We start from the raw sequence: 27,466 nt of genomic DNA on the forward strand, positions 1-27,466 counted from the left end.
CATGGTCTGTTCCCCCACATTCAACTTTTTAAATACCAGAGCCGTTGATTTTAATATCATAAATACGTTACCTGTTATCTCTAGCTTACCCCTTTCCAAGGGAGTTATTTCATCCGGAAAATATTCAAGCGCTGGGAATCGTCCACCTCTATAAGAATCCAAATCAGGTTAAACATAGTACAATGCAACCTAACAGGAAATCAAGAACCACAACTCATCTTTCCTTTCCGGATAAAACCATGTGCACGCCTATTTTAGGCTCAGGACTTATGTGTTCTTTTCACTGTGTTTTTGTCGGAGTTTAAAAGGATAAAGTTTATTTATCTTTTATTTGTATCATTCGGTTTATATTTCTATACTTTTTGTTGCAGTAATTGTCATATTTCTGCTTTTGCTGGGTTTCTTTGTTTGTATCGTCGCTCATGTACATGACGTCATGAGCACGTGAACCACGAGGAATTCGTGCCTATTCCCCAATAAGTAATTGAGGTCAATTGGACAGCGTTCTTTGTGTTTACATTTTGTGTAACACCAATCGCCGGTCAAGAAGAACTCGGTCTTCATCATCGGCTTATTCTTCTACATCCGATTCGTCGTCGAATACATCGTCTTCATCAAGGAGTGGACATCGGACACGCTCTTCTTCGTCGAGCAGTTATCATCGTCGCGGCGCTCATAAGCGATCACGTCGTCACTCACGGAGACGGTATTCCAAAAAAATCTCGATCTCATCGCAGCCGATCCACATCTCGACAGCGCAGCCGATCCAGATCTCGAAATTGCAGGAAACGAGGACGTCGGCAACGTTCACGTAGACAGCATCGGACCTACCATTCGTATAGTCGTTCACCATCGTATTCCGTTATGGAATCGCATGTTTCCATGCCAAATGTGTCGGTTCCAACATTGACTGCCACACGTATTGCATCTTCAGGAGCTCATCTCACTACTACGGCGTCAGTGTCAACACCACGGGTATCATCTACCGTATCTAGTCGTGTACCCCCTACAGCTACCCTGTCGAATCCTGATACACTATGGATACAGAATTCGGCGGGACATTTTGTACCGGTCAATGCTGATAATTTACCATCTTCCGGTTTACATTATCAGTTTACTGACGTCGGGGATGATCATTCGCTGTTACCAGACAATTACAATCCGGTACAAGATATTCTCACTTCTGTTCCTGCTGATTCTATACAAACCGCTGGTGTTGTAGAAAGTGAGGCTGATTCAGATGCAGAATCTAATGTTGAGACGGATCAATATTTAGCTCCGATTGGTCAGATCTATGAACTGATGTTTCGTACTCTTGGTGAAGATTACTGTCCAAGACCTGCTGAACTGTCTTCAAATGCGACGATTTCTGTGACAGAACAACTTTTTCGTACATTTGATCCCAACAGGGTTATTAAGTCGACGGCTCGTCCTGACCCGCGACTTCCCATTGGTTCTACTGATCTATCTGTTCTTCAATCATTGGAATCAGCTAATAAGACTATTCCAAAACGAGGAGAAACATGGAAAATTCCTAAGGAACTAGCTGATCCAAAACACCAGGAAGGTAGTAAAAGTTACAAACCTCCTGTACCACATGCAACATCTGGGTTGGATTTTTCAAAACTTCCGGTTCCAGATCTGGACATTAGCAAGCTATCTCTTGTAATGCCAAGTGGTTCCAATTCAGTTTCTGTTCCGTTTTCAATGTTGGAAACTTGGGAAATGAGGGAACGTAGATCATTAGGTTTGACTAACCAAATTGACTTTATGCTAGCGACAATTTTACAAATGGTGTGTGATTGGTCGGAATCTGTTCCGGAGGACCTCCGTGATTTGTTAATTCATCTCTCACTGACCACACTGGCCTTATCTCACACTTCTGCTTCTTCAATGTCCGAGATGCTAAGGATTCGTAGAGATTTTATCCTTACTTCTTTACATAAAGCCTTCTTTTAATCCACGGTCAGGTCCTAATAGGCAGTCTTCCTATAACAGACCTTCTTTGTCACACAAGTCTTTTAATAAAGATTCTGGGAAAAAGGGCAAACCCAAGCCGGGACAGAGGAATTTCAAACCTTCTACCGGCAGGGGCGCACCTCCTGCTTATCAGCCCTAGGTCCCTTCCCTTTCTACCGCCACAACCTCTGATGCCGGAAATACCAGTCGGGGCCAGACTTTTCCACTTCTCAAATTGATGGCTTCAAATTACTTCAGACGCATGGGTTCATTCTCTTGTGACAAAAGGCCTGACTTTTCAATTCGAAAAAAGGCCTCCACTTTCTCGCGTCCCCATAGAGCTGGTATCTCGGCATCCACATATTCCAGAGTCCATTCTCGGGCTCTTGGAAAAACAGGCGGTAGAAAGGGTTCAAGATCCTTATTCTCCAGGATTTCACAGTTGTCTTTTTCTTGTTCAAAAGAAAAATGGTTCCTGGAGACCAGTAATAGATTTAAAAGTGTTCAACATGTATCTCCTCAAACCAACTTTCAAAATGGAGACTCCTTCTTTCATACGGGAATCCATCAAACCCCTGCACTGGGGGGTGTCTTTGGATCTGGAAGATGCTTACTTCCATGTTCCTATTCATCCCAACTACTGGAAGTACTTGCGATTCGCCTTTCAAGGCCAAGTCTACCAGTTCCGGTCTATGCCTTTCGGGTTGGCGACAGCCCCACGAGTTTTTACCAAACTAATGTCGGCAGTCGGATCACACCTCAGAGTTCACGGGATTATTCTTCTTCAGTATTTCGACGACTGGCTCTTACACCAGCTCGATCGTCAATTGCTTCTGTACAACCTAGAATTCTCTTGGATGGAACTCCTCTAGTTAGGGCTCCTTCTCAATGCAGACAAATCAGACCTCATTCCTTGACAGGACTTTACGTTTGTGAGAATGAATTTCTTGAACCACATCAATCGGGTCAGAGTGTCTATTCAACGTATATCAGACCTTCTGATGAAGGTCAACTGGGTTTTGTCCCAATCTCATATAACAGCTCAAAAATTCCTCTCTCTCAACGGTATCCTGAGCTCAGTAGCAGACTTTGTGCAGTTGGGACGTCTATTCCTACGTCCTCTTCAGCACTATCTCTCAGCTTGTTGGAAATGGTCTCCAGGCAATCTATTAACACAGATTCCAATCCTTCCCTGCTTAAGGTCTCATCTTTAGTGGTGGCTAGACTAGGAGACTCTGTTGGCAGGAGTACCCCTACTTCCTCCACAACCGTCATTATATCTAATAACGGATGCGAGCAAGGAAGGGTGGGGTGCTCACCTGGAACCTCTCAGTCTGATAATTTCAGGGTTGTGGTCTCATCAGGAATCTCACCTACATATCAACAATCTAGAAATGCGAGCAGTATTTCTAGCTGTATCTCATTTCCAATCACATCTTCGAGACTCTTGTGTGATGGTGTCAACAGACAACACATCTGTGGTGGCTTACATCCAGGCACAGGGGGAAAAACATTCTCAATCCCTGTATCTGGAAACCAGAAAATTACTTGTTCTTTGCAAAACACTCAACATTCATCTGCTGGCAAAATATATACCAGGTCGCCTCAACGCCCTGGCGGATGGTTTGTCTCGCAAACACCAGTTACTTCCATCGGAGTGGACACTTCATCAAGAAGTGACCAACCAGATCTTTTTCGGTTATCCTCTGGTCGATCTATTTGCAACCAGACACAATCACAGACTTCCTCTGTATGTGAGTCCAGTTTACGATCCAGCAGCGTGGGCAATCGACGCGCTTTCGTTTCGCGTGGGACCAACTGGACGCTTACGCCTATCCCCCACCCATTCTAATTCCCCAAATATTGGGGAAAATCAGGGTGAGCTCTTGCAGGATACTCCTGATTGCCCCTTGGTGGCCCAGAAGATCTTGGTTCAACAATCTTCTCAGTCTCCTGTACGATTATCCCAGGAATCTTCCTCACAGGTCAGATCTTCTGTCTCAAAGCAGCAGACTACATGCGGACCCAAAAATGTTCCACTTACACGTCTGGCCGTTATCAGGCAATCTTTGCAGAAGAAATGTTTTTCTGTCAGGGCTTTAACCCTCGTTGCTTCGGCAAGGAGAAAATCCACCAGAGCAGTCTATGATGCTCGTTGGAAACTCTTTTCCAATTGGTGTTTTCGAGGGAAAATTAATCCCCTCAATCCCTCTGCTAGACGAATAGCGGATTTTCTCATTTATCTTTTTGATGATAAGAAACTTTCTCTTAGTTCCATCAAAGGATACAGATCTATGATTTCGCATACATTGGCTTTCACTAAGTCTTCACAAGTCTGTGCTGATCCAGCTATTTCAGAACTTGTTCGAGCTATGGAACTTAGTCGTCCTGTATCTCGTACACTTGCTCCTAAATGGGATTTAGCTTGTGTGCTAGGTTCGCTTATTAAGGCTCCCTATGAACCTCTTGATCAGGCTTCATTACAATTCCTAACATGGAAGACCGTTTTCCTTCTTACTATAGCTTCAGCCAAACGGAGAAGTGAAATTCATGCTCTTTCTATCGAGGATAGTCATCTTCGTTTTGACTCTTCTGATGGTTCCGTTACATTGTTATGTCAGTCAGGATTCCTTGCTAAAAATCAACTCCCCTCTATGGCTTCCAAACCCTTCAAAGTTCCAAGTCTATCTAGAACTTGTGGACATGAAGATGATGATAGACTCCTTTGCCCGGTCAGGGCTTTGAAGTTCTACCTTAAAAAGGTAAAGTCTATTCGAGGTTCTCGCAAGAGACTTTTCATTCCATTAAAAGGGGGGGGGATGTGTCTGCGGCTTCTATTTCTCGTTGGATAGCCTCGACTATAAGGAAAGCTTATTCTTCTCTTTCATCGAGGGATTTATCCCTGTTTAAGATAAGACCGCATGAATTAAGAGCTCTTTCGGCTTCGTGGGTTTATATTAATCAGACCCCACTATCTGAAGTGCTTCAAGCTGCTTTCTGGAGGAATCCGACCACCTTCTCCTCTTTTTATCTTCGTTCTCTTGAGTGCCAACAAGACAATTTGTATAAGTTGGGTCCTCTTGTAGTGGCTCAAACTGTAGTTTCTTCTATGGCGTAAGTACACTGGTGCCATCCGAGAATTAAGTACTATACTGTACTAACAAAGATTATAAGAGGACGTGATTCTACTATCTCTGGCTGTAAACCCTCTATATGGCTTCTGCTGTGATGGGAAAAATATGCGAACCTTCCCGCCGCAGCTGCAAAATCAGCTAGAGATAACAGGTAACGTATTTATGATATTAAAACAAATTTTCTTAAAGTAAAATTCATTTTAATTATTAAATACTTACCTGTTATCGGTAAGTCCCACCTCCCACCCCGCTCATCGCCTTTTTATGTTTGCGTAAAGAAAAGATGAGTTGTGGTTCTTGATTTCCTGTTAGGTTGCATTGTACTATGTTTAACCTGATTTGGATTCTTATAGAGGTGGACGATTCCCAGCGCTTGAATATTTTCCGGATGAAATAACTCCCTTGGAAAGGGGTAAGCTAGAGATAACAGGTAAGTATTTAATAATTAAAATGAATTTTACTTTAAGAAAATTTGTTTTTCTATGTATTATGATTAAGTCTGCATATTTGACACCTTTTAATTTTTATGTTTCGGGCCAAACTCTATCCAACTGATCAATTTGTTGTGGCTCAACCAATGTATTGTAAATGGTGACGCATTCAATAAAAAAAATATGTTCAATTGTATAACAGGATGAAGAGAGGGCTGCACACGATGCTTTACCTGTGAAAACAGTGATAACTGTACAGGACAAACCTAGGTGGGTATCAAGCTCTCATTATCAAGGGTTTACCTGTGAAAACAGTGATAAATGTACAGGACAAACCTAGGTGGGTATCAAGCTCTCATTATCAAGGGTTTACCTGTGAAAACATTGATAAATGTACAAGACAAACCTAGGTGGGTATCAAACTCATTATCAAGGGTTTACCTGTGAAAACATTGATAAATGTACAAGACAAACCTTGGGAGGTGGGTATCATTGTCAAGGGTTTAGTGTAAAACACTATGTCAATATCAAATATATCTGACTCTGTCACATCTGTATTGATTGTTGTTTAAAATTTGCAAGCATCTGCCTAGGGCTGCTGTGAAATTTCCCGACTCAGAAACTAAATTATTCATCTCAATCTTGCATTATCAGGGGATTTTTTGAAACCTTTGAAAATAATCACACACAAAACGAATTGTGTCAAAAATGCATGGAAATGGTTTGAAGCAAACATGTACAATAAGTGAGAACATAAATTTTTTGGGCGTCAAAGCTGATTGCTTTTCAAGCACAGCACTTAAAAAAGTGGCCTTGTGGTTCGAACTTACTCATTCAAATGGAAAATACATTAAAATTGGAAAGTTTCGTCACAAATCACCTTGTTATTCCCATCACAAGCTAACCTAAGCCATATTTGACACGTCTACAATATGTTTGAATTTGTTCCCTCCCCCTCAACTGTTACCGCTTTGAACTAGACAACAGAAAAGAGTAAAAATCTCTTAAGATTGTATATATTTTTGCTAAAATTAAATGGCAGATTGTTAAAAAATGTAATTAAAAAAAAAAGATGGATAAAGCAAAGAAATAGAAAATGTCACTATAGCATGTTTCCCTATTCAACCTTCCCCCCTTTGAACATCATCCTTTACCTTTTCTTTGCTGCATACAGTATATTCAATTGTCACTAGTTAAGCTACTAAGAAATTGTATTTTCATTTTCTTTATTGAGTCATTTCCTTGCAAAATAATAGTTTTTTACAGTCCTATTAAATGCACTATGACATGCATAGGAAAATGTCTGTTTGTGACCCTCGGTCATTCCTCATCCATATCATTTCTCTGGTTTACAGACCGATTCTCCTCTACAATTCACTTCCCCATCAGAGAGACCAAGTCGTCAAGATTTACGTCACCTCATTGCACGTCCTTGTAAAAGATGATAAGGGAAACACTGTACTCACCCAGGCGGAACCATTCTGGACTAAACCTGATGTGGTGTCTGAATTTTTTTTTAAGGTATTTGTTGTTGTTTTTTAGAATGTAGCTTAAAAAGTTATGAACACCTAAAATAGTAAAATATGCATTTTTTAGGTATTTTATTTATCAGTGAACCCGAGTTCTGTTCATATTTACAAACTTAATAAAAGTTTATTGAAATTTTACATGTTTTATTTATTTGAAAATGTTTGTATGAAAAAAAATTGCATGCATAGTTCATTAAAAGTGTCTGTATGGTTAAAGAAGTTTTATTATCACTTAAATATTTTTTATCTGTGATATTAAGTTTAAAATGTGTTCAAATATTTACAAAAGAAGTTGTTTGTGTACTGAAAATGAAACCTTAAAACAATTAATAAATCATACCTCTCCAAATTATTAACAGCTTCATTTGTTCAATTAGTTTGTGATGTAAATAAATTAGTTTGCATTTGGTCTTCAACCAGCTTGCTATTTCATTGTTAGCTTTGGATCGCATGAGGCTTCATGTTTTCGTCATGGTTTCTTTCAGATAAACCGCCTATTAAAATACATCAGATGTTATTACCTCCCTTGTTTTCATTCAGGTCTCATTCAGAGTTACCATTCCTGGATTGGCAGTGTTGAAGTACACGGTTCAGAGTGTGCCAGAACATGGGAACAGTCTCAATATTCCCTCCACTGTCTTGATGTTCAATGCAGACAATAAACAGATAAAACAGTAGGTGACATTTTCCTGGATTTGTAAATCATTGTGTATTAATATTTAAGTTTTCTTCACCAGAAGGACAAACTGAAAAAAGTAAAGCCCCACCTCTGAAAAAATCACTCATTAAAGAAATCATTCCTCATGGTCATCTGACTGAAAAAAACACACAAAAAACAGTCATTTTGAAATCAGTGAAATAAAATGTCTTGATAATGATAAGTTTTGTAGTTTCTATAAGACAATCGCTATGCATCTATAGTAAGTTGAGGTGAGTATACTACATTCATTCTAATCAAACAGTGATGTATATCTTTAATACTATCTGCACTTTTCTATGCGTTTATTGAATAAAACAAGTTTATTTAGTAATAGCTTTGAAATAGGTTAAAAACATGATAACATACACACATGTATATGATAAACAGCGATAACATTGGAAATATAACTGATTCTGTATAATTGAATACTCCGGATAATTAAATATTTGGATGTGACAAATGGGCTTTTCAATTAAGTGGAATCTACTGTATAACTAAATGCATTTGTTTCAATACATGGGCAATAATTTTCTGTAATCCTTTTGCAATGCATTGGATTGTCGATGGTGGACTTGGATTTAAGACTGTACATGGTTTATTTTAACGTAAGATTGTATTAAGCTGTAGATTTGTTCATGAATGTTACTGCATAGGCAGTATTCGAGTTATGAGAGCGGTTATGCCATATATTAAGATACCAGACTTTCTTGTGTGTTAATACAAGTCAATATACCACTCACAAGGACAAATTGTTGTATTTGCGTGTCCGTTTATAACCTGTGGAAATTAGTGGAACTATCTCTTAACAGTATATGTTTGTATATATCTATATTGGTATGTGTACCTATGTGTACTGTATTTTCTGCAGAGAGAACATGCACCATCTGAACCATGCCAAATTTATATGGAAAAATTAGTTTTTCCATCATGGCTGTTGCTCTTTCTATTGTACCAACATACTGACTTTTATTGTGGGTTATTTCCCTATCTTTTCAGATCTCCATTATCAGTAGTGATTTCATATTTTTGTTTTCCTATGGTTAAAGATTACCATTTGAATGTGTAATTTTACCTTCCTTTTGTTTTCAGATCTCCATTTTCTATTGAAGTGACCACAGGTACAGACTTTACTCTGGAAAACCCATATTTGAAGGCAACGTTTTCAGGATCTAATGGCTTATTGAAGGTATATTGTAAAACTTTGGAAAATGGGAAATTGGAATAAAGCATGGACATATATGCCAGGAAATCAATTAGGAGTATCTAAAATGATAAATAAAGGAGATTTGTCTAAGACTGACTTATAAAGGGCAATGTGCAATTAAGTGTAGAGGGGGGAGGATCACTTTGGAGTAATTTGCAATTTATCACATGCCAATAAACTAGTCCATTGTTATGAGTAGATAGTATTTGGCCCCTGCATGCCAATTTAACTAGTATATGGTTATGATTAGTTTATTAGTGGGACAGAATTAAATTTAAATTGATACATAAAAAACTTGATACTAGTAAATGTCGTTAAAAAAAAGCAAAAACAAGTCCATATGTTTTTTTTCTTTGCAATAAAAGAGCAGAAACTATTTCAATCAGGTATTTTTCACTAATTGTCATCTTTTGATTGTATTTATCGTCTTTGATTCTGTAAAAAACAGCGTCAATCCTTTCTATTCTACCAACAAAAAGTCAAAGCTATCTATATAGCTTTTCTGCATAAGCATGTTACATGAATTGTCTAGTGTCATTTAAGTACACTGGTTGATCTACTCCCTTTGTGTAATAATTGGATATATCTTAATTGCAAAACAGACACAGATGTATGCCTGAAATATGTTGGATATTAATGTCTATCATGCCTATGGTATATCAGTCTTATCTTTTTCAAACATTAAACATAATTTTTCATAACAAAACTTATGTTTGTTGAAAAGTCTAATAACAAAATAAACAAAAATTAATGTGTGACAAACTATCATGGTTTCATAGTAGTGAAAAGTATGGTAGTTACAATGTCCACAAGTGGGCATAGGCATCAATATTTTATTTAATATGTATCAGTGCCTTCCCCAGGAATTTGTTCAGGCGCCCCGGGGGTGGGTTGGGGAGAGGTGTCCCCTCCCGACGTTGATTTTTTTTTTAATTTAACGTGTCAATTCACGTTCTGTGGTGCGTTATAACTCAAAGAAAAACAGCGTCAAAAGACGTCATTTGGTGCGCTATGACTCTTCAAAAAAATCCCCCAGTCATTTAAAAATATGTTTTTTTAAATTGTTTAATTGTTTTAAAACTTTAACGCACAGATAGTAAAATCCCGACTCGAACGATTCCCCAATACATCCGTTTCAACCCGACTCTATTACTGAATACTTACTATTTTTCAAGTTCCTATTTATTTCCCGATAATCCCGTTTATTCCGTTTTAATCAATCTCTTTCTGGTAAATATTTACGATAAAATCTTTCAGTTATTTCTTTAACACAAACCTTGCCATTTTTTAAGTGACTATTTATAGATTTGATGAAACATTGCCTCTGAATATGCGTCAATCCCCTGACCTGTTGTGTGCTTGTTAAAACGCTCAATACACGCCATTTGTATGCAATAGACGCGACGTTGTACATGCTGCATAATTTTCGCGCTCTTTTTAATTGAGAAAAAGATTCGACACAAAATAAATTTGCACTGCTAATTTGAAGCAAAAATATTTAACGTTGCGGTAACATTTACATTCGGAACTGTGTTTCGGATTAAAAACGCGTTAACATCGACTTACGGTACTGGGTTTCGGATTACAAATTTAATTATTTCCATTTGAGATTTCAACAAATATTAACCGTTGCGTTATAAATTCAACGATAATTTGTTTACACACTTTACGAGTCGAATAAATGTTTTGATGGAATTATGCATGAAATTCACGTTGTCCACGAGGATCACGGCCGGTTGCCATCATCAGTCTTCTAACTATCGAGTATCGGACGAAACATTTACAAGTCTGCGTAATTAATTCAACGAAAATTTGTTAAAGCGCATAGCGTGTCGAATAAATGTCAGAAAAACGAGGTGAATCAGTTCTATAAATGGACATGTTGAAATATACATGTACTGGAATTAAATAAATTGTTATCACATAATTGTAACCGGGAGTCATTTGCACAACTTACTCGGCTATAATAATTAATTGTTTACCACTTGCAATTAATTTCTCGTATTAATTATGAGTCATAGGTAACACTTGTTTACAGTAAAAAGGTGTGATGATGATGCCCGAAACCGTCTTTAATGTTCTGTACTGTACTAATTACCGGTTTTATATTACTCAAATGGTACAACTTCTTGCTATTCAAGCTGCGATAAACTCTTACTTCATGCCCGACGTCAATCAAAAATAATGGTCGATAGTTAACCCCGCCCTCATAAGCATTCGCGTAACCGATTGGACGATGAACTTTACAGTTTGACGACTGGAAAGTTACCAGATACATCCTTGTCAGCATTTAAATGACCGTGTAATGTGGCTAGAATAATCGATACGCGCGTCATGCTATTCTCTTATCAGTGGACTATCCATTACCCCATGTGGTGTTTATGGCGATTACTTGTGAAAGTAGGTACCGAGTGCTCTTTTAAAACAGGGAATATTGATACACTGATAGGGAAACCTTGATTTTCTTGGACAATCTCCACTTTTTTTTACTGAAGAATACACTGATCGGAAAATTTCAAGCGCCCCGGAGACTCTGATTTCGAAATTCAAGCGCCCCGGCAAGGGGCGCTTAAATGGCCTGGGGAAGGCACTGATGTATCTAGACATAAGCTGACTGAAATACTGGAATATTTTGAGTAGAAAATACAAATCACCAGGCCAGAATCTTGTATTTCGCAGTGTTCTTGTATTAAAAGGCTTGAATAATCAGACTTTCGAATTATGTTATTAATATGCACATGATAATGACGTCGTGATGGCATGTAAATATTTTTCTCATTCAATATAATGATGTGATTATGTTGGGAATGTATACATCATTTGTATTTTTGGTGACCTGTAATGTTGTTTTTCATTTGTAAGAAGGTAAACAGTAAATGGAACATTACATGACCTAGGCGCACTGATGTCTGATTGTGCACATGTTCAAATACAGGCTTATGAGCTACAATGTCTACCAATGAACTTATGTGAAACAAACCATGGAAAACTCAGTCATGTAATATGTCCTATACAATGTCTACCAATGAACTTATGTGAAACAAACCATGGAAAACTCAGTCATGTAATATGTCCTATTGACAATATTTCAACAAATGCTCCTTTGCTTTGCAATAACTGACTGGAAACATAACAGCAGGGAATAATTAGTGAAATTTATGTCAAGAGTTCTAATGGACACCTTGTGTATTAACCATAGCTTTATGAAATATTTTCTCAAATCTTATTAAACAAAACTACCCTATTGTATTTTATGGTGGCCAACTGGCCACAGTCAAAAACTTAGTCAATTATTTATTAAATATAGTGTTTAAACTTTTCTTTTTGTTTAAGTTTTTATAAAAATATATTTAACTATTATGATATTATTTTATATAAGCTTCCCAGGAAATTCAACCCACATTACAAAATAAAGCCAGTAAATGCGTTTTTAAGAAATGCTCTTTAATAATATGTCATGTTGTATTCTTTTTCCTTTTCAGAGTGTTGTTACCAAGGAAGATGGCACCACCCACAACACAAAACTGGAGTTTGTAATGTATGGAACTAAGGACCACAGTGGCGATAAGAGCGGAGCATATCTCTTCTTACCAGATGGGAAAGCAAGGGTAGGTGATATCTAGATTTATGTCTGTTTTCTGAGTTCATATTCCAAATATTTAAGTTATTATTCCATGCTTTCCTGTGGTTTATAGGCAAATGTCAGTGAAATGAAAAATTGATTTAGCATTATTTCAAATGATGACAAATAACAGTGAAATTATCAATGGTCTCCAGCATTTTACTGTAACTTTGTTGCTCTGGTTCCTGGGAAAATAATGTATGTAACTAGGGACCAGAATTGGGATATGAGCGTGTAAATAAGAATAACAAACCAAACTTAACATAATTTTTGTGATTTGATCAAACAAAACTGTTTATTTAATTTTCTGAATTTATTTTTGCAATATTCTGTCTATACTTGAAGTATTTAAGCTGTTTTTCATTACTTTTTCATAAACAATGATTGTTTTATTATTGTTACTGACTTTTTTTAACTTCGTTCCTCAGTTAAAGTTTTTGAGGATTAAAAATAAAGTGCACATCCAGTGTTGTAGTAAAATCACTTAAAAATGTTATATTTATATATGCCATTGTCTATTTCACTTATAATTTGTCAACATTAATAAATGCAAAACATAAAACTGCATATAATGCAGAGCTAAATAAACACAAACAGCTTGGGTTTTAGTCATGTTTGTTTTCGGAAGAATTTTTTTTTTCAAATGTGTTTAAAATTACAATTTTAAGACTTAGTCACTTGACAAACATCATATGATGTATACAAAGCAATGATGTCCAATAGTTTGATTGTTGTGATTTTTTGCAGCCTCTTAAGGACAGTGGATCTCCTATTGTACATGTCATCAAGGGGCCCATTGTCTCTGAAGTACATGTGTACTTTCAGCTTGTAACACACGTGGTTAGACTATATAACTCATCAGGTAAGAAAATTGTGTACAATATTTGTACCAGGGCAGTATTGTTCATAGAATAGAGCCATGGACTATATACCAAATTTGCAGGTTCATTCCTTCAGCCCGACTACATTATATGCGTGGTCATTGGTCATGTTATCCTCTCCATGGCCAATTGCCCCCTAAATATGATTTAAGTAAGGGAGTTATCAGTTAAAGGCATTAGTATTAGCGCTTAGTACTGGCTAACCACTTAACCCAAGAAAACTGTAAGATGATTAAATGTTGCTGTGCCATGACTGAAATACTGTTGAAACTGCAAAAAAATCAAATTAAACAAATGAAGAAAACTTTTGAAAACTGCAAGTTTGAACATCCTGGCTTATTTGGAAGTTTTGAGTCCATATTGCACATGGAGAATTTGTAGCATACTGTGTTGTGCATGGGTTAACTTTTAGTGTTTTTATATGAAGAAGGCTCTTCCATTATCTGTTGCTTTGAATGTTTATGAACGTTTATTCCCTAGCCCTGTCTTGTGAAAGATGTAATGAAGATTTGACTGAGTATTTATTTTTGATGACTTTAATCAACACAACTTATTTTCTGACCCCAAGGTGTGGACGGAATTTCATTGGACATGCAGAATGTTGTAGACATAACGAGTCAACATAACATGGAGGTAGCCACGAAAATTACAACCGATGTTGAGAACAAGGAACGAGTGTTCTTCACAGATCTAAACGGCTTTCATGTATGTTTTTAATCACCTACTTCACTTTATTAGGTTTAATAACACATTTAATGCAGTTTGCTACTTTGTTGATACAAGTGGGAAACATTTTTTTATGTTGCATGGTTTTGATGTGTTACATTTTATGAATATGTAGAATGAGCAAAATAATATTTTTGTTATATCCTGCCAAAGGCATAGGGAAATAGAATTTGCATTGTCCCTAAGTCTGTTCATTTGTCACAAAATTGTCAGGGCTAAAACTCACGAACTATACAAGATATTAACATGAAACTTCATGAGTGTGTAGATATCAATGAGGAGGATTTGTCATTCACTAGAACCATAACCTTGCACTTTTTTACATAAGAATTGTTGCCATTTGTGTTTTTAGCTCACCCTAGCACAACTTTTGTGATCGCCTTTTGTCCGTCGTCCGTCGTGCAGCGTCAACATTTGCCTTGTTAACACTCTAGAGGCCACATTTATTGTCCAATCTTCATGAAATTTGGTCAGCAAATTGGCCTCAATGATGTCTTGGATAAGTTCGAAAATGGTTACGTTTGCTTGAAAAACATGGCTGCCACAGGGCGGGGCATTTTTCCTTATATGGCTATAGTAAAATCTTAAAACACTCTTAAAGACCACTTTTATTGTTTATCTTCATGAAACTTGGTCAGAAGATTCATCCCAATAATATATTGGACGAGTTTGAAAATGATGCCGGTTGGTTAAAAAACATGGCCGCCAGGGGGTGGGGCATTTTTCCTTATATGGCTATAATAAAACCTTGTTAACACTCTAGAGGCCACATTTATTTTCAGATCTTCATGAAACTTGGTCAAAAGATTTGTCCCAATGATATCTTGGATGAGTTCAAAAATGGTAACATTTGCTTGAAAAACATGGCTGCCAAGGGGTGGGGCATTTTTCCTTATATGGCTATATATGGCTGTAGTAAAATCTTGTTAACGCTCTAGTTTGCCCAATCTTCATGAAATTTGGTCTGAACATTTGTTTCCTGTGTAGTGAAGTTTGGTTTTATTATGTCATTATTATGTAACATTAACTGTATTGTGTAATTTTTCATAACACAGAATTTTCATAATTAACATAACTGTTTTAGCCATTAGCACTTATGATAAGCCTATCAACTAAGAGATAGCTGAAAGAAAGACAACATGTACATGATTTTGCAGTATTTATCTCCCTTGTTTAACCTGGATCAGTAATCTATTTTTAGTTCTGCTCTGGAATTTGGGAAGATATTGATCATTGATAAATGGACTGTTCTGAGGGAAAAATATACTACTCTGCCAGTGATCTCTTCTGCACTGTATAAAATAAGCTGTTTTGGCTGATTTAATCACCTCTTGATGCTTTCTTGAAAAGGTAACAGCTCTTGAAAAATGTTGGCAATTTTTAACTCTAAATTATTTTGACACCAGCATCAAGACATTTTTGCATAATTTTCTAAATTATTCCTATTATTTAGATTATTTTTATTTGGTATTTTCTAAATTAGAAAGACTCTATTTTATTTCAATATTTTTAGTAACTTCTTCTTATTTTTACATTTGATTCACTGAAGTTTCCTAATCTCCATAAATATAGTTCTTTAGATAAAGTTAGACCTACATGTATTTTGTAAACTAGATTTTTGAAGCACTTTCTAGACTTACAGTAACTAATATTTATATCAGTTTTTTGACAGATTGTGAACTTCTTTTTACATCAATTAAGGTATTTGCTGTATGTTGTTCATTTTTGTAACGATACTTAGATTCCTTAGACTTGGCCTGTACCTGTTCTTAATTTTCTGTCATTGTTCTTCATTTTCCGAGTTCTTGGAATAAAAGTCAGTTATTTTTGTTAAAGCTGCTTTGGTTTTCACTTATAAATAAATTCAGGCCTCTCTGGCTGGACGCCCTTATTTATTGAATTACAACCAGTCAGTGACCGGTTCAGTTGCGTAAGGGAAGGTGACCGCACTACCACACCTGGATACGACTGTTGAGTTTGATAATGGTTTGGATCGGTAAAAAACATGGCCGCCAGGGGGGGGTCTTTTTCCTTATATTTATATCGTAAAAAAGCTTGTGAACACTCTAGAAGTCACATTTTTTGCCTAATCATCATGAAATTTTGTCAAAACATTAGTTATGTGGATGTCTCGGACGAGTTTGAAAATGGTTGTGATCAGTGAAAAAACATGGCTGCCAGGGAGTGTGGCAGTTTTCTTTATATGTATATAGTGAAAACATGTGAACAGTCTAGAAGACACATTTTTTGCACAATCTTCATGAAATTTGGACATATCTTGGAAGAGTTAAAAAATGGTTCAGGTTTGTTTAAAAAAAACATGGCTGCCAAGGGGCCATTTGTTGTTCATTCTTCATGAAACTTGGTTAGAACATTTGTTCCATTCATATTTTGGGCCGCAAAGAACAGGTCATTTCTTTTTATCTCAGGTGAGCGACTTTGGGCCTTTCAGGCCCTCTTGTTTTTTAAATGATGTTACTTTTCAGGGCTATATCTCAGGTACCATACAAGATTCCAACATGAAACAAGTTTTTTTTTACAAAAAAATCATTCATTTTTAGATAATTTTCATGAATGTTTCATTTCATAAGCAAAACTTTACATTAAGCTTCCTGGGCTCTTCGCACTTTCAGAATATTACCAAAACAATTGTAATTTAAGTGCATTGCAACAATAGATTGGCTACACAAAACACTAAACGTCAACATTGGTATTTTTCAAATGTTATTTTATAACAGCACAATAAATGAAGAAATGCTTTATAACTGTATGCAATTTGTATTAGTGTGATAATAAGTGATCAGACAACATTTTGTATATAACAGCATTAATCAAAAGATTTATGATAAATAAACCATTTAAGTAAGATGTTAAAAAATACTGAAATATGACATATTGAAGAGTTCCAATTGACATTACGCAAAGAATTACAACAAACTTTATTCAACAAAGTAGCAATATTAAAGGCTCTGTCATATTTGGTCCATTTAAATGAACGGATATTCTATGACTAGAATCCTCGGGTTCTGATTATGGATTTTGCTGTGAATGCGTGGCTCATATTATTAGCCCACACGACAGTCTCTGGAGATTTATACTATCAACATTAAAATGGTATTTTGTTACATTCAAATTAATTCCTTTTTTGAAAACCAATAAAACGGTTTTAACAATGTAAGCATTTAAATAATACAATATCAAAAATTTGAAAAGCAGATAAAAAAATACAAATTTTTTAAATGTCGTGAATATACATGCCAACCAGTAATCCATCATGTGAACACTTGAAATAAAGACATAGATATATAGCATCCCATCTCCACACCACCGTTACGGAGCTCTGTGCAGTTCTATATTTTGCAGATGAAAACATATCAGAGCTCTTTTAGCAAAGCTGTTGTTGTTGTTTTATAAGAAAGATGTTTTTTCTCACAAGCAACTGCGTTTTTTTAGATGCAAAAGCACAAGTACCATGAAAAGCTGCACATTCAAGGCAACTTCTACCCAATGCCGACCATGGCTTTCATAGAAGACGAGACACACAGGTTCTCCATTCTGTCATCAAACTCTCTGGGATTCTCAAACACAGAGAAAGGTAACCACAAGATAATTAAGAGGAATTACTCAGTATGCAGGGATACTTTTACACCAGCATTTTGTGTATTTTACCCACTTAAGTCCCTACAATGTGTATCTATAGAGAGGCAACATATTTGGATCGCCAAAATTGAAGAAGGAACAGGGTTATAGTGGTTAAGCATTTATTTTATTCCGCACATACGTACTCTAAGCAACACTTGAGAGAAGACGTATCCAAACACTGAATGCAGTTTTTATGCGATACTCCCTGTGCAGGGGTACTAAGTTTTACACTTAAACATCTGTTTGTTCTAATCAGGGGTACTTGAGGTGATGCTGGACAGAAGACTTAACCAGGATGACAGTCGCGGCCTTGGACAGGGGGTCGTGGACAGCAAACAGACGCCTAGCAGGTTCAAGCTTCTCATTGAGAGAAGGGTGGCAGGGGAATATGTAAGTTGTTGGTTAAATACAAGAGTTTCGAGAAATGTAAGTAAATTGAAATGATTGTTAGTTTGTATTGCATGTTTGCAGTATTCAGCAGTATTTCAGAAAGATCACAGCGGTTAGTAAGCTTACTAAACTTGTCTAAGGTAAGCAGATTTACGTGTACATAGTGTACATACTTCTCCCATTAACTGAAAAATGCCTTTTTTTAATGAGAGGCAGGATAGAAAGGCCATTGAAATAAAGACCAATTTCTTCATAAGTTTTGAAACTGAATGCATGGATTTGTTGTCAAGCTCTTTATCAACTGGAAAGAAGTGACTGAAAGTGTATAAATCTTCTTTCATTTAGCTCATGGCCTATTTTTAATTCTTAATTTTAAAGTAGTGCTTACATTTAATATCTCGCAATAATCAGATTTGTAAAATCTTTTGTGGAAAGATATTTTGTACACTAACCACCTGTAGTGAACAGAGGGACCGATTGTCTTGAAACTTCCCATGTGCATTCGCGTTGGACAGTAGATGACTCCTATAAAAACTTGGGTCATTAAGTCAAAGGTTAAGGTCTTTGTCACACTAAATGCGAAATAGTTTCCGATCAATAACTTCTCAACATTTTCACTGATTGGTTTGATACTTCCAATGTGCATTGGCCTTTGACAGTAGATGACCCCTATTTAAATTGGGGTCACTGGGTCAAAGGTCAAGGTAACCGTCACAATAAGTGTAAAAATCCTTTCCGATCAATAACTCGTCAACAAATTGACCGATTTGCTTGATGCTTCACATGTACACTGGCCTTGGACAGAAGATGACCCCTATTATAATTTGGGTCACTAGTTAAAAGTTCAAGGTCACTGCGACATTAAGTTTTATTTCAGTGGCTAAGTCATTCTAATATGCTAAGATTAACTCTTACGGTCAGTTTTGTTGCAAAAAATTCTGTGTCATTGCCCTGTCAGGGGTTGCGAAATCAAATGTTCGAGTTGCCCGAGTCGTACATTTGCTTGTCTGGGCAACTGATTTTTATGCCCCCGGATTGAAAGATCAGGGGTATATTGTTTTTGGCCTGTCTGTCTGTCTGTCATTGTATGTGTGTGTCACAAAACTTTAACCTTGGCAATTACTTTTGCAATATTGAAGATAGCAACTGGATATTTGGCATGCATGTGTATCTCATGGAACTGCACATTTTGAGTGGTGAAAGGTCAAGGTCAAGGTCATCCTTCAAGGTCAAAGGTAAAATTTATGGCTTCAAAGTGGCGCAATAGGGGGCATTGTGTTTCTGACAAACACATCTCTTGTTTCAATTAAGTTGTCCGTGGACAACCAGCCGGACCAGGAAATACAAAAAATACATTGTAGTAAAGCTGTAATTAAGTTTGACAAAACTGGATGTTGACACGGGATTACATTGTCAGTGCTATTTGCGGAGCAATTAAGCTAAAATACAGGCGCTGTCCTGCGCAGTGATCTCCCTTATTCTATTAGAGACCGGGAGCATGCCGCATTTTCAACATTCCGCCCGACTGTTAGACAGTGTACAGACTGGTTTCTTTATTTTGTACAATCAGACGGAAATAAAAGTATCTAACTGTTAGTTAATCAAAACACAGTCTACATGTACCTTGTTATTTCAGACAACTTTAATGTTAAAGATGGAACTGATGAGGTCCACATATTGGACTAGTTTAATTTTTTAAAAACGATCAGAGCTCCAGATTATTTTTTAAGACAGAGTATTTCACTCATGACTTTTTTAGCTGATGAGTAAAATACAAAATCAAAGACTTTTGCGGGAGTATTTAAAGTAGAAGTGTAGTAGTAGTAATAGTAGTAGTAGTAGTAGTCGTCATCGTCGTAGTAGTAATCGTCGTAGTCGTCGTCGTCCTTGTCGTCGTAGTCGTAGTCCGTCAGTTGTCCGTCGGTCGGTCGTCTGTAGGTTGTCCATTGTCCGTCCTCCGGTCGTTGTCCGTCGGTCCGGCGGCATCCGTCGGTCGTCCATCCTCCGGTCGTCCGTCCTCCAGTCGTCCGTCATTCGTCCAACTAGTGTCTGTCGTCCCTCGTCCAAACATCGGTCGTCCCTGGGTCGTCCGTCAGTCGTTGTCCATCGGTCGGTCGTCCGTGGTCGTTGCCAAAGTGGTAGTCATAGTAGTTGTAGTAGTAGTAGTAAAAGTTGTATCAGTAGTAGTAGTAGTAGTAGTAGTAGTAGTAGTAGTAGTAGTAGTAGTAGTAGTAGTAGTAGTAGTAGAAGTATTAGTAGTAGAAGTAGTAGTAGCAGCAGTAGTAGAAGCAGCAGTAGTAGCAGCAGCAGCAGCAGCAGCAGCAGCAGTAGTAGTAGTAGTAGTAGTAGTAGTAGTAGTAGTAGTAGTAGTAGTTGTAGTAGTAGTAGTAGTAGTAGTAGTAGTAGTAGTAACAGCAGCAACAACAACAACAGCAACATTAATAGTAGCAGTAATAGTAGTACTAGTAGTAGTATGTTATGTTATATCAGAGCCTTGCCTGCTTTGACCAGCTATATATATGCGTACAGAATATTTACACATGTTACGCAACATTTGATTGGCTGACTAACTCGGGATCTCGAGATGACGAAAATTCTCTCCTCTTTTATTTAATGCACTCTGCCTTTATTTACTGCACCGCTCTTTTTTTAATTGTATGCCGCTTTTATTTAGTTTTGCACTCCTCTTTTTTTATCTCGTTGCCACAACATAGCTAACTCGTGGCCACGAGATAGAAAAAAGAGGAGAGCAATTTTAAAAAAAGAGAAGACCCACTCTTTTTTTAATTGTACGTCGCTTTTATTTAGTTTTGCACTCCTCTTTTTTCTATCTCGTGGCCACGACATAGCTAACTCATGGCCACAAGATAGAAAAAAGAGGAGAGCAATTTAAAAAAAGATAAGTGAATGTCACCTCTATGCCACTGTACATAAGTCCCCTCCGGTGAAACCGGTAGGGGACAATAATAAAGCACATCTACTCTTGTTTACATGCATTTTGAAATGGCTGATCAAATAATCCGAATTGGGACACTGTTGGTCCAACTGATAATTGCACAAAATGCGCATGCCAATTTTAATGATGATTTTTTTTCACTCCTCAAAAGTATAATTATGTGTAACACATGATTTAATGACACTAGCTTTGCAAGATTAAAAGTTAAAGTTTGAGAAAGTATTTTTATTGTTTATAATATACTGCTACATGTATAATGAATGTACCATGGAAATACAACTATAACTAAACCAAGCAAATTTTATACTCGTTTTGATTTATTCCACATTATTTTACATTAATCAATACATGCTTTTATAATTTATATAAACATTAATGGACAAGTGTAGTTCAGCAACGGACAGTTCAATTTCCTAAATGGTTGTCCGTGTTTAAGTATAGATTTTTTAGATTTCTCCACCCCTGCCTGTTGGGGGGGGGGGGCATCTGTCTCTCCGACCGCTGAGCATTGTTGCTTTGATGTATCTCATGTGATAAATTTGTATTTGTCAGAACCCAGACATCTCAGTAGCTTATCCGTCATTGCTGGCTCACCAGACCTCGCTACAGCTGATCCACCCAGTATACATCATCCCCCCACACTCCAAGCATGCTTCAGACATGCCGAAACTCAACAGCTTCATTCCCATGAAAACTCAACTACCGTGTGACGTGCATTTGGTTAACCTTCGTGCCATGCAGAATGCTGACGATGGAAAGGAGAGACTTGTGCCGAAGCATACTTCCGCAATGTTCTTGCATAGACTGGGTTTTGATTGCGGTTTCATGAACAAGGGCTTGGCATGTGATGCAGCAAGTGGTCAGGTGAAAGCGTTGACTATTTCTTCTTCTTTTTTATTAAGTTATATATTATAAGATATATATATATATATATATATATATATATATATATATATATATATATATATATATATATATTGTTTCATATGTTCAATTTTGATTAAAATATGTTTCTTCTAGCTTGATTTTTGTGCTCCCCCAAAATTTATTTTTGGGGGGAGCATATAGTCGCCGCTTCGTCTGTCCGTCTGTGCACAATTTTTGTCCAGGCTATTTCTCAGCAACTAATGACTGGAATTCAATGAAACTTTATGGGAAGCTTCGCTACCAAGAGGAGATGTGCATATTATCAGCAGGTTCTGGTCGGATGATTTTTCACAGTAATGGCCTTTTTAAATTTTCCGTTAACTGTACATATAGTGCAATTCTTGTCCGGGCTATTTGTCAGCAACTAATGACTGGAATTCAATGAAACTTTATTGGAAGCTTCACTACCAAGAGGAGATGTGTATATCAGCGGGTTCAGGTCGGATGATTTATCACAGAGTTATGGCCCTTTGAAATTTTCTATAAAAAAATTCTTGTCCCCCTAACTACTGTGCCCTCAAGACGTTTCCTTTTATCTGAATATATAGTGCAATATTGTGACAAAAAAAAACTTTGGGGAGCATCACCTGTCTCCGTTACCAATAGTCTCCATGGTTGCCCATTCCGTGTAAAATCAAAGATGTTTTATTGCCCCCTTCCAAAGAAGGCACCATTTTGCAGTAGCACTGTCAGTCTGTGAGTCTGAGTGTATGTCCATCTGTGGAAAACTACTTGTCTTAGCATAGCTTTATATATTTATGTATTTGAAAATGATACAAATATCAACCAATATAAGATGTAATGTAGAATGAAACACACTTGCCTTCCTCAAAGATCTAGAACACACTTAGATGTCAAAGATCCATTTTGGCTATAAACGGCTCAAAACTTTCTGTATCAGTCATATGTTTGCCATAAATTAATTGATTTTTAAATAACTTGGCACATACGTAAACCATCATTATACACCATCCATATATTAACACACTTCTCCCTACCTCAAATGTCAAGTTCACATGTAAGAGTGAAAAGTCAAGTTTTGTCTCAGCATTTAACTTTGCCATATATTGACGGGATTTGGAACGTGGTTCAAATGTCTGTTGTGTTCGTGTGTAACATCCTTTTCCCCTCGTTAGATATCTAGCTTACTAAACAGCTTGTTTCAGACATAAGTGGGGTTTTGAGACAAAAGTTGAGTGTGTGATCATCCGTCCCCTAAGGACATATGTCTTATTTACCCTTGAAATACTGGTGTTACTAGTGTTTATTTATTGCTTTCACTCTCAAGATTTTGTTTGTAAAATGTATCTTGGAATATTAAAATTAGACAATTTAAATACAATAACTTATTTTTACAGGTCACATTGTCCAGTATTTTCAATGAAATTGAGCTCAATCTTGCTCAGCAAGTGTCATTGACATTGATGTATCATGAGGAAGACGTGGACACCATGACAACGCTCAACCTTGAACCGATGGAGATTGGCTCATACATAGTGACCTTGCAGTGAAAAAGTCATCAGGGTCATGAAGTCATCGATGACAAACTTTGAATGTCATAGGGATTATGATTATGATCTTAAAAAGGTCATAGGGTCATAAGTTATGACCTTGTGAGATCATGCTGGTTATTGTTCAAGTGACGATCTTGCAAGGTCAATACGAATATAGTAATTAAATTTGCAAGATAATGAGGTCGTTAGTTATTATCTTGCAAGGTCATAGGGTCATGATGGATGATTTTGTAAGGACGTGGAAGTAATTACTGATTACCTTGTGAGGTCATGATTGTGGGCAGAAGTTATGACCTCGCAAGGAGACAGGACCATAGTAGACTATGCAAGGTGATTGGGTCATATATGATGACCTTGCTAGGTCATGCGGTCAAAATAATGACTTTGAAAGGTCTTGAGGTCATTATTGATGACCTTGAAAGGTCATGTGGTCAAAAGTAATGACTTTGCATGGTCTTGAGGTCATTATGATGACCTTGCCACATCATGTAATCATGTAAAGAGGTGAACTTGCAAGGTCATTTGGTTATTCATTAGGATATTGCCATTTGATGTGATATGGGTCATTGGTAATGACTGTGATCTTTGATGGCATATTTTGTGACTTTGCTACTTTGTTATTGTTATTTCATATGAGGTACTAGTATATAGCTGGTGACCTTACAAATGGCCTTGCAGAGGTATATTTGATGACTTTGGTATGATTTTGTGTTGATGCTGTAATAAGGGCTATATGGTCATGTTGATGACTTATGAAGGTTAATCATGACCATTTGTCTTGATTAATCTTCCAAGGTCATATGTGGATTACTAAGAATGACCTTACAAGGTAATATGAAGCGACCTTGAAATTGCCTTATAAGTTAATATGATATCAAGTTTAATGTAGCATAGAATTTACTATATAGATTAGAGTTTATGCTACATTATATAATTCATTTGATTAAGTTTTCATTGATATCATAACCATTACCATTAGCAACATTGTCAGTATCATAAGCAACAACAAAAACAGCATCAACAGCCTTTAGATAAATACCACATTTATCTTTGTAGATATATCTGCAGTCAATAAATAACAGTATCATCATGATTGTCATTATAATTGTCATCCAATGCAACTACATTCCATGCAGGATATATTGCAATGTTTGTAAAGTAGCTTAATATAAATGACAACCATTCTTTTATTGTATATTTAATAAATATAAAGGGGTCGTTGGTATGCAACTTAAAAATCTTTGCTGTGTTTGTCATGTACTAGTACCGTATTAGTATTTATTCTTAATTTTGTGTATTGAATATTTTTGTAAAGGTCCTTACAGAATTATTTTATTTGGTGAATATACATATATTTATTTATGTTTTTATTTACAAATGCTTCATATCTAAACAACATTTTTCAAAAATATGAAAATCTGTGAACATTGAGTGGGCCGGTTAACCTGAACAACTTTGTTCTTCAATATATGAACACTGATAAGAAAGAATAAGAAAAAAATGCTGTGTATAGTATATTTGTATAATCTCTCATAGTATTTTTTATGCTGCTTTAATAACTTGTGTAATTTGCTACAAAGTCTGAACATTTTCAGATTTCCACGTGTTAAGGTCCTTTTTGAAGGATTTTCAATGCATGTTCATGTATTTATTTTTAAGATTTGTACATGTGTATATATGTACATAATAGAATTACTAATATTGTACATAAAGTTGGTATTTATCATAAAATGTTACCAGTTATTTTAATAGGTATGTTTTTATTTCTTGTTGACATGTCACGGATTCTTCCAAACCACCGATATGTGATATCTGTGTTGTGTCCAAATCTGGCTTTGCAATGACAGAATATTGGTGGTCTGCAGTATAATCATCAACCCTTTGCATGCTGAGAAATTTGTCGTCTGCTAAATTTCTAAAATTAGCATTTTCTTCGATTTTTTTCAAAGAATACTATCAGAATAGCAAACAGTTTGGATCCTGATGAGACATCACGTTCTGTGGCGTCTCATCTGGATCCAAACTGTTTGCAAAGGCCTTTAAAATTCGATTCCAGCACTGAAAGGGTTAAATTTCGCTGACCCACGCAAAGTGTGACTTGGTTAACTGATCGTCGTTTTATGACTGTACAACTTTTGAAAACATAAAATAAAAAATATGTTGTAGACATTACTCTTTATCATCTTGAGCCAATTTATAAAAATAATTTAGTATCTAGATAAGACTAAAACCATTCTGTAACAGATCAGTATACTACATTTTTGTTTTTATTGTTGTACTAAACACAATTATTTCTCATTTACTGTGTTACAGTAGACTTCATCTACTTTATGATTACATATGATGAAAAGATGATTACATGTATCATTGTATTTGATTTAGTCCCTGATACTAGATAAATTTAAAGCATTTATTAATATTTCACTAGTTTTTAGCTCACCAGTTGGTGAGCTATTGTGATCGCCTTTTGTCCGTTGTCAACATTTACCTTGTTAACACTCTAGAGGCCACATTTTCAATCTTCATGAAACTTACTCAGAACATGTGTTGCAATAATATCTTGAACGAGTTCGAAAATGGTTCCGGTTGATTGAAAAACATGGCCGTCAGGGGGCATGGCAGTTTGCTATAGTAAAACCTTGTTAACACTCTAGAAGTCACATTTATTGTCCGATCTTCATGAAACTTTGTCAGAACATGTGTGTCAATAATATCTTGGACTAGTTCGAAAATGGTTCCGGTTGGTTGAAAAACATGGCCACCAGGTGGCGTGGCAGTTTTCCTTATATGGCTCTAGTAAAACCTTGTTAACACTCTAGAAGTCACATTTTTAGTCCAATCTTCATGAAACTTGGTAAAAACATGTGTCCCAATAATATCTTGGACAAGTTCGAAAATGGTTCCAGTTGAATGAAAAACATGGCCGCCGTGGGGCGGGGCAGTTTTCCTTATATGACTTTACTGTATGGTAAAACCTTGTTAACACTCTAGAAATCACATTTGTGCTCCAATGCTCATGAAACTTGGTCAGAATATTTGAACTAATAATATCTGGGCTAATTTCAAAAATGGTTGAGATCAGTTAAAAAACATGGCCGCAAGAGGGCGTGGCATTTTTCCTTAAATGGCTATTTACTACAAAACCTTGTTAACACTCTAGAAGTCACATTTATTATCCAATCTTTATGAAACTTGATCTGAACATTTGTTCTAACAACAGCTTGAGTGAGTTTGAAAATGGTTATGGTTTGTTGAAAAACATGGCCGCCAGGGGGGGGGGGCAATTGTCCTTATATGGCTTTAGTGAAAACTTGTTGACACTATATTAGCCACATTTATTGGCCAATCTTCATGAAACTTGGTCAGAACATTTGTCCCAATGAAATTTTGCCAGAGATTGAAGCTGGGTCATATGAGCTCAAAAACTAGGTCACAAGGTCAAATATAAAAAAAAACATGTTAAAAGTCACTTTTTTGGTCCAAAATAATCTTCATGAATAAGCTTGCATTTTTTTCAGAATAGTCTAGTTCCTTTGGCTTTCAGGTGAGCGCCTTAGGGCCTGATGGCCCTCTTGTTCAGAGATATATTTAGACTGTGGAAGGGAATGGGTGGAAATTGTGCATGTGTTGTTATAGACAATATGGACCAGTACAATCTATGTTTCTCTACACAAATAAAAATTTCAGAAACTACACATAGTTGTGTTTATATCATATTTTATGCCTCTGAAAGTAGGCACATACTTTTCACACTGTCAGTCAGTTCACACTTTCTGGTTCCTTCTCTTCAACTCGTGGTGAGCTATTGGGATGCTGTGAAGTTAGTAATACGTCTGTGATGTCCATGTATC

At 36.5% G+C, this 27,466-nt stretch overlaps 1 protein-coding gene across 2 annotated transcripts in view; it reads left to right on the forward strand.

Moving 5' to 3' along the window:
* The window catches only part of LOC127865646 (alpha-mannosidase 2x-like), a 47,914-nt gene extending 20,606 nt beyond the window's left edge, over positions 1 to 27,308 (forward strand). For both annotated transcript variants that reach the window (XM_052405553.1, XM_052405554.1), the window contains exons 15-25: positions 5,727 to 5,794; positions 6,880 to 7,045; positions 7,594 to 7,727; positions 8,843 to 8,939; positions 12,440 to 12,565; positions 13,327 to 13,441; positions 14,029 to 14,165; positions 17,640 to 17,781; positions 18,085 to 18,218; positions 21,727 to 22,038; positions 23,460 to 27,308. In XM_052405553.1, coding sequence (XP_052261513.1) covers positions 5,727 to 5,794; positions 6,880 to 7,045; positions 7,594 to 7,727; positions 8,843 to 8,939; positions 12,440 to 12,565; positions 13,327 to 13,441; positions 14,029 to 14,165; positions 17,640 to 17,781; positions 18,085 to 18,218; positions 21,727 to 22,038; positions 23,460 to 23,612 — 1,584 coding nt within the window. In that variant the 3' untranslated portion in view covers positions 23,613 to 27,308. The remainder of the gene's footprint in view (positions 1 to 5,726; positions 5,795 to 6,879; positions 7,046 to 7,593; positions 7,728 to 8,842; positions 8,940 to 12,439; positions 12,566 to 13,326; positions 13,442 to 14,028; positions 14,166 to 17,639; positions 17,782 to 18,084; positions 18,219 to 21,726; positions 22,039 to 23,459) is intronic.
* Positions 27,309 to 27,466: the final 158 nt, after the last annotated feature.

The sequence above is a fragment of the Dreissena polymorpha genome, chromosome 2, assembly GCF_020536995.1.
Source record: "Dreissena polymorpha isolate Duluth1 chromosome 2, UMN_Dpol_1.0, whole genome shotgun sequence".
Taxonomy (NCBI): Eukaryota; Metazoa; Mollusca; class Bivalvia; order Myida; family Dreissenidae; genus Dreissena; species Dreissena polymorpha.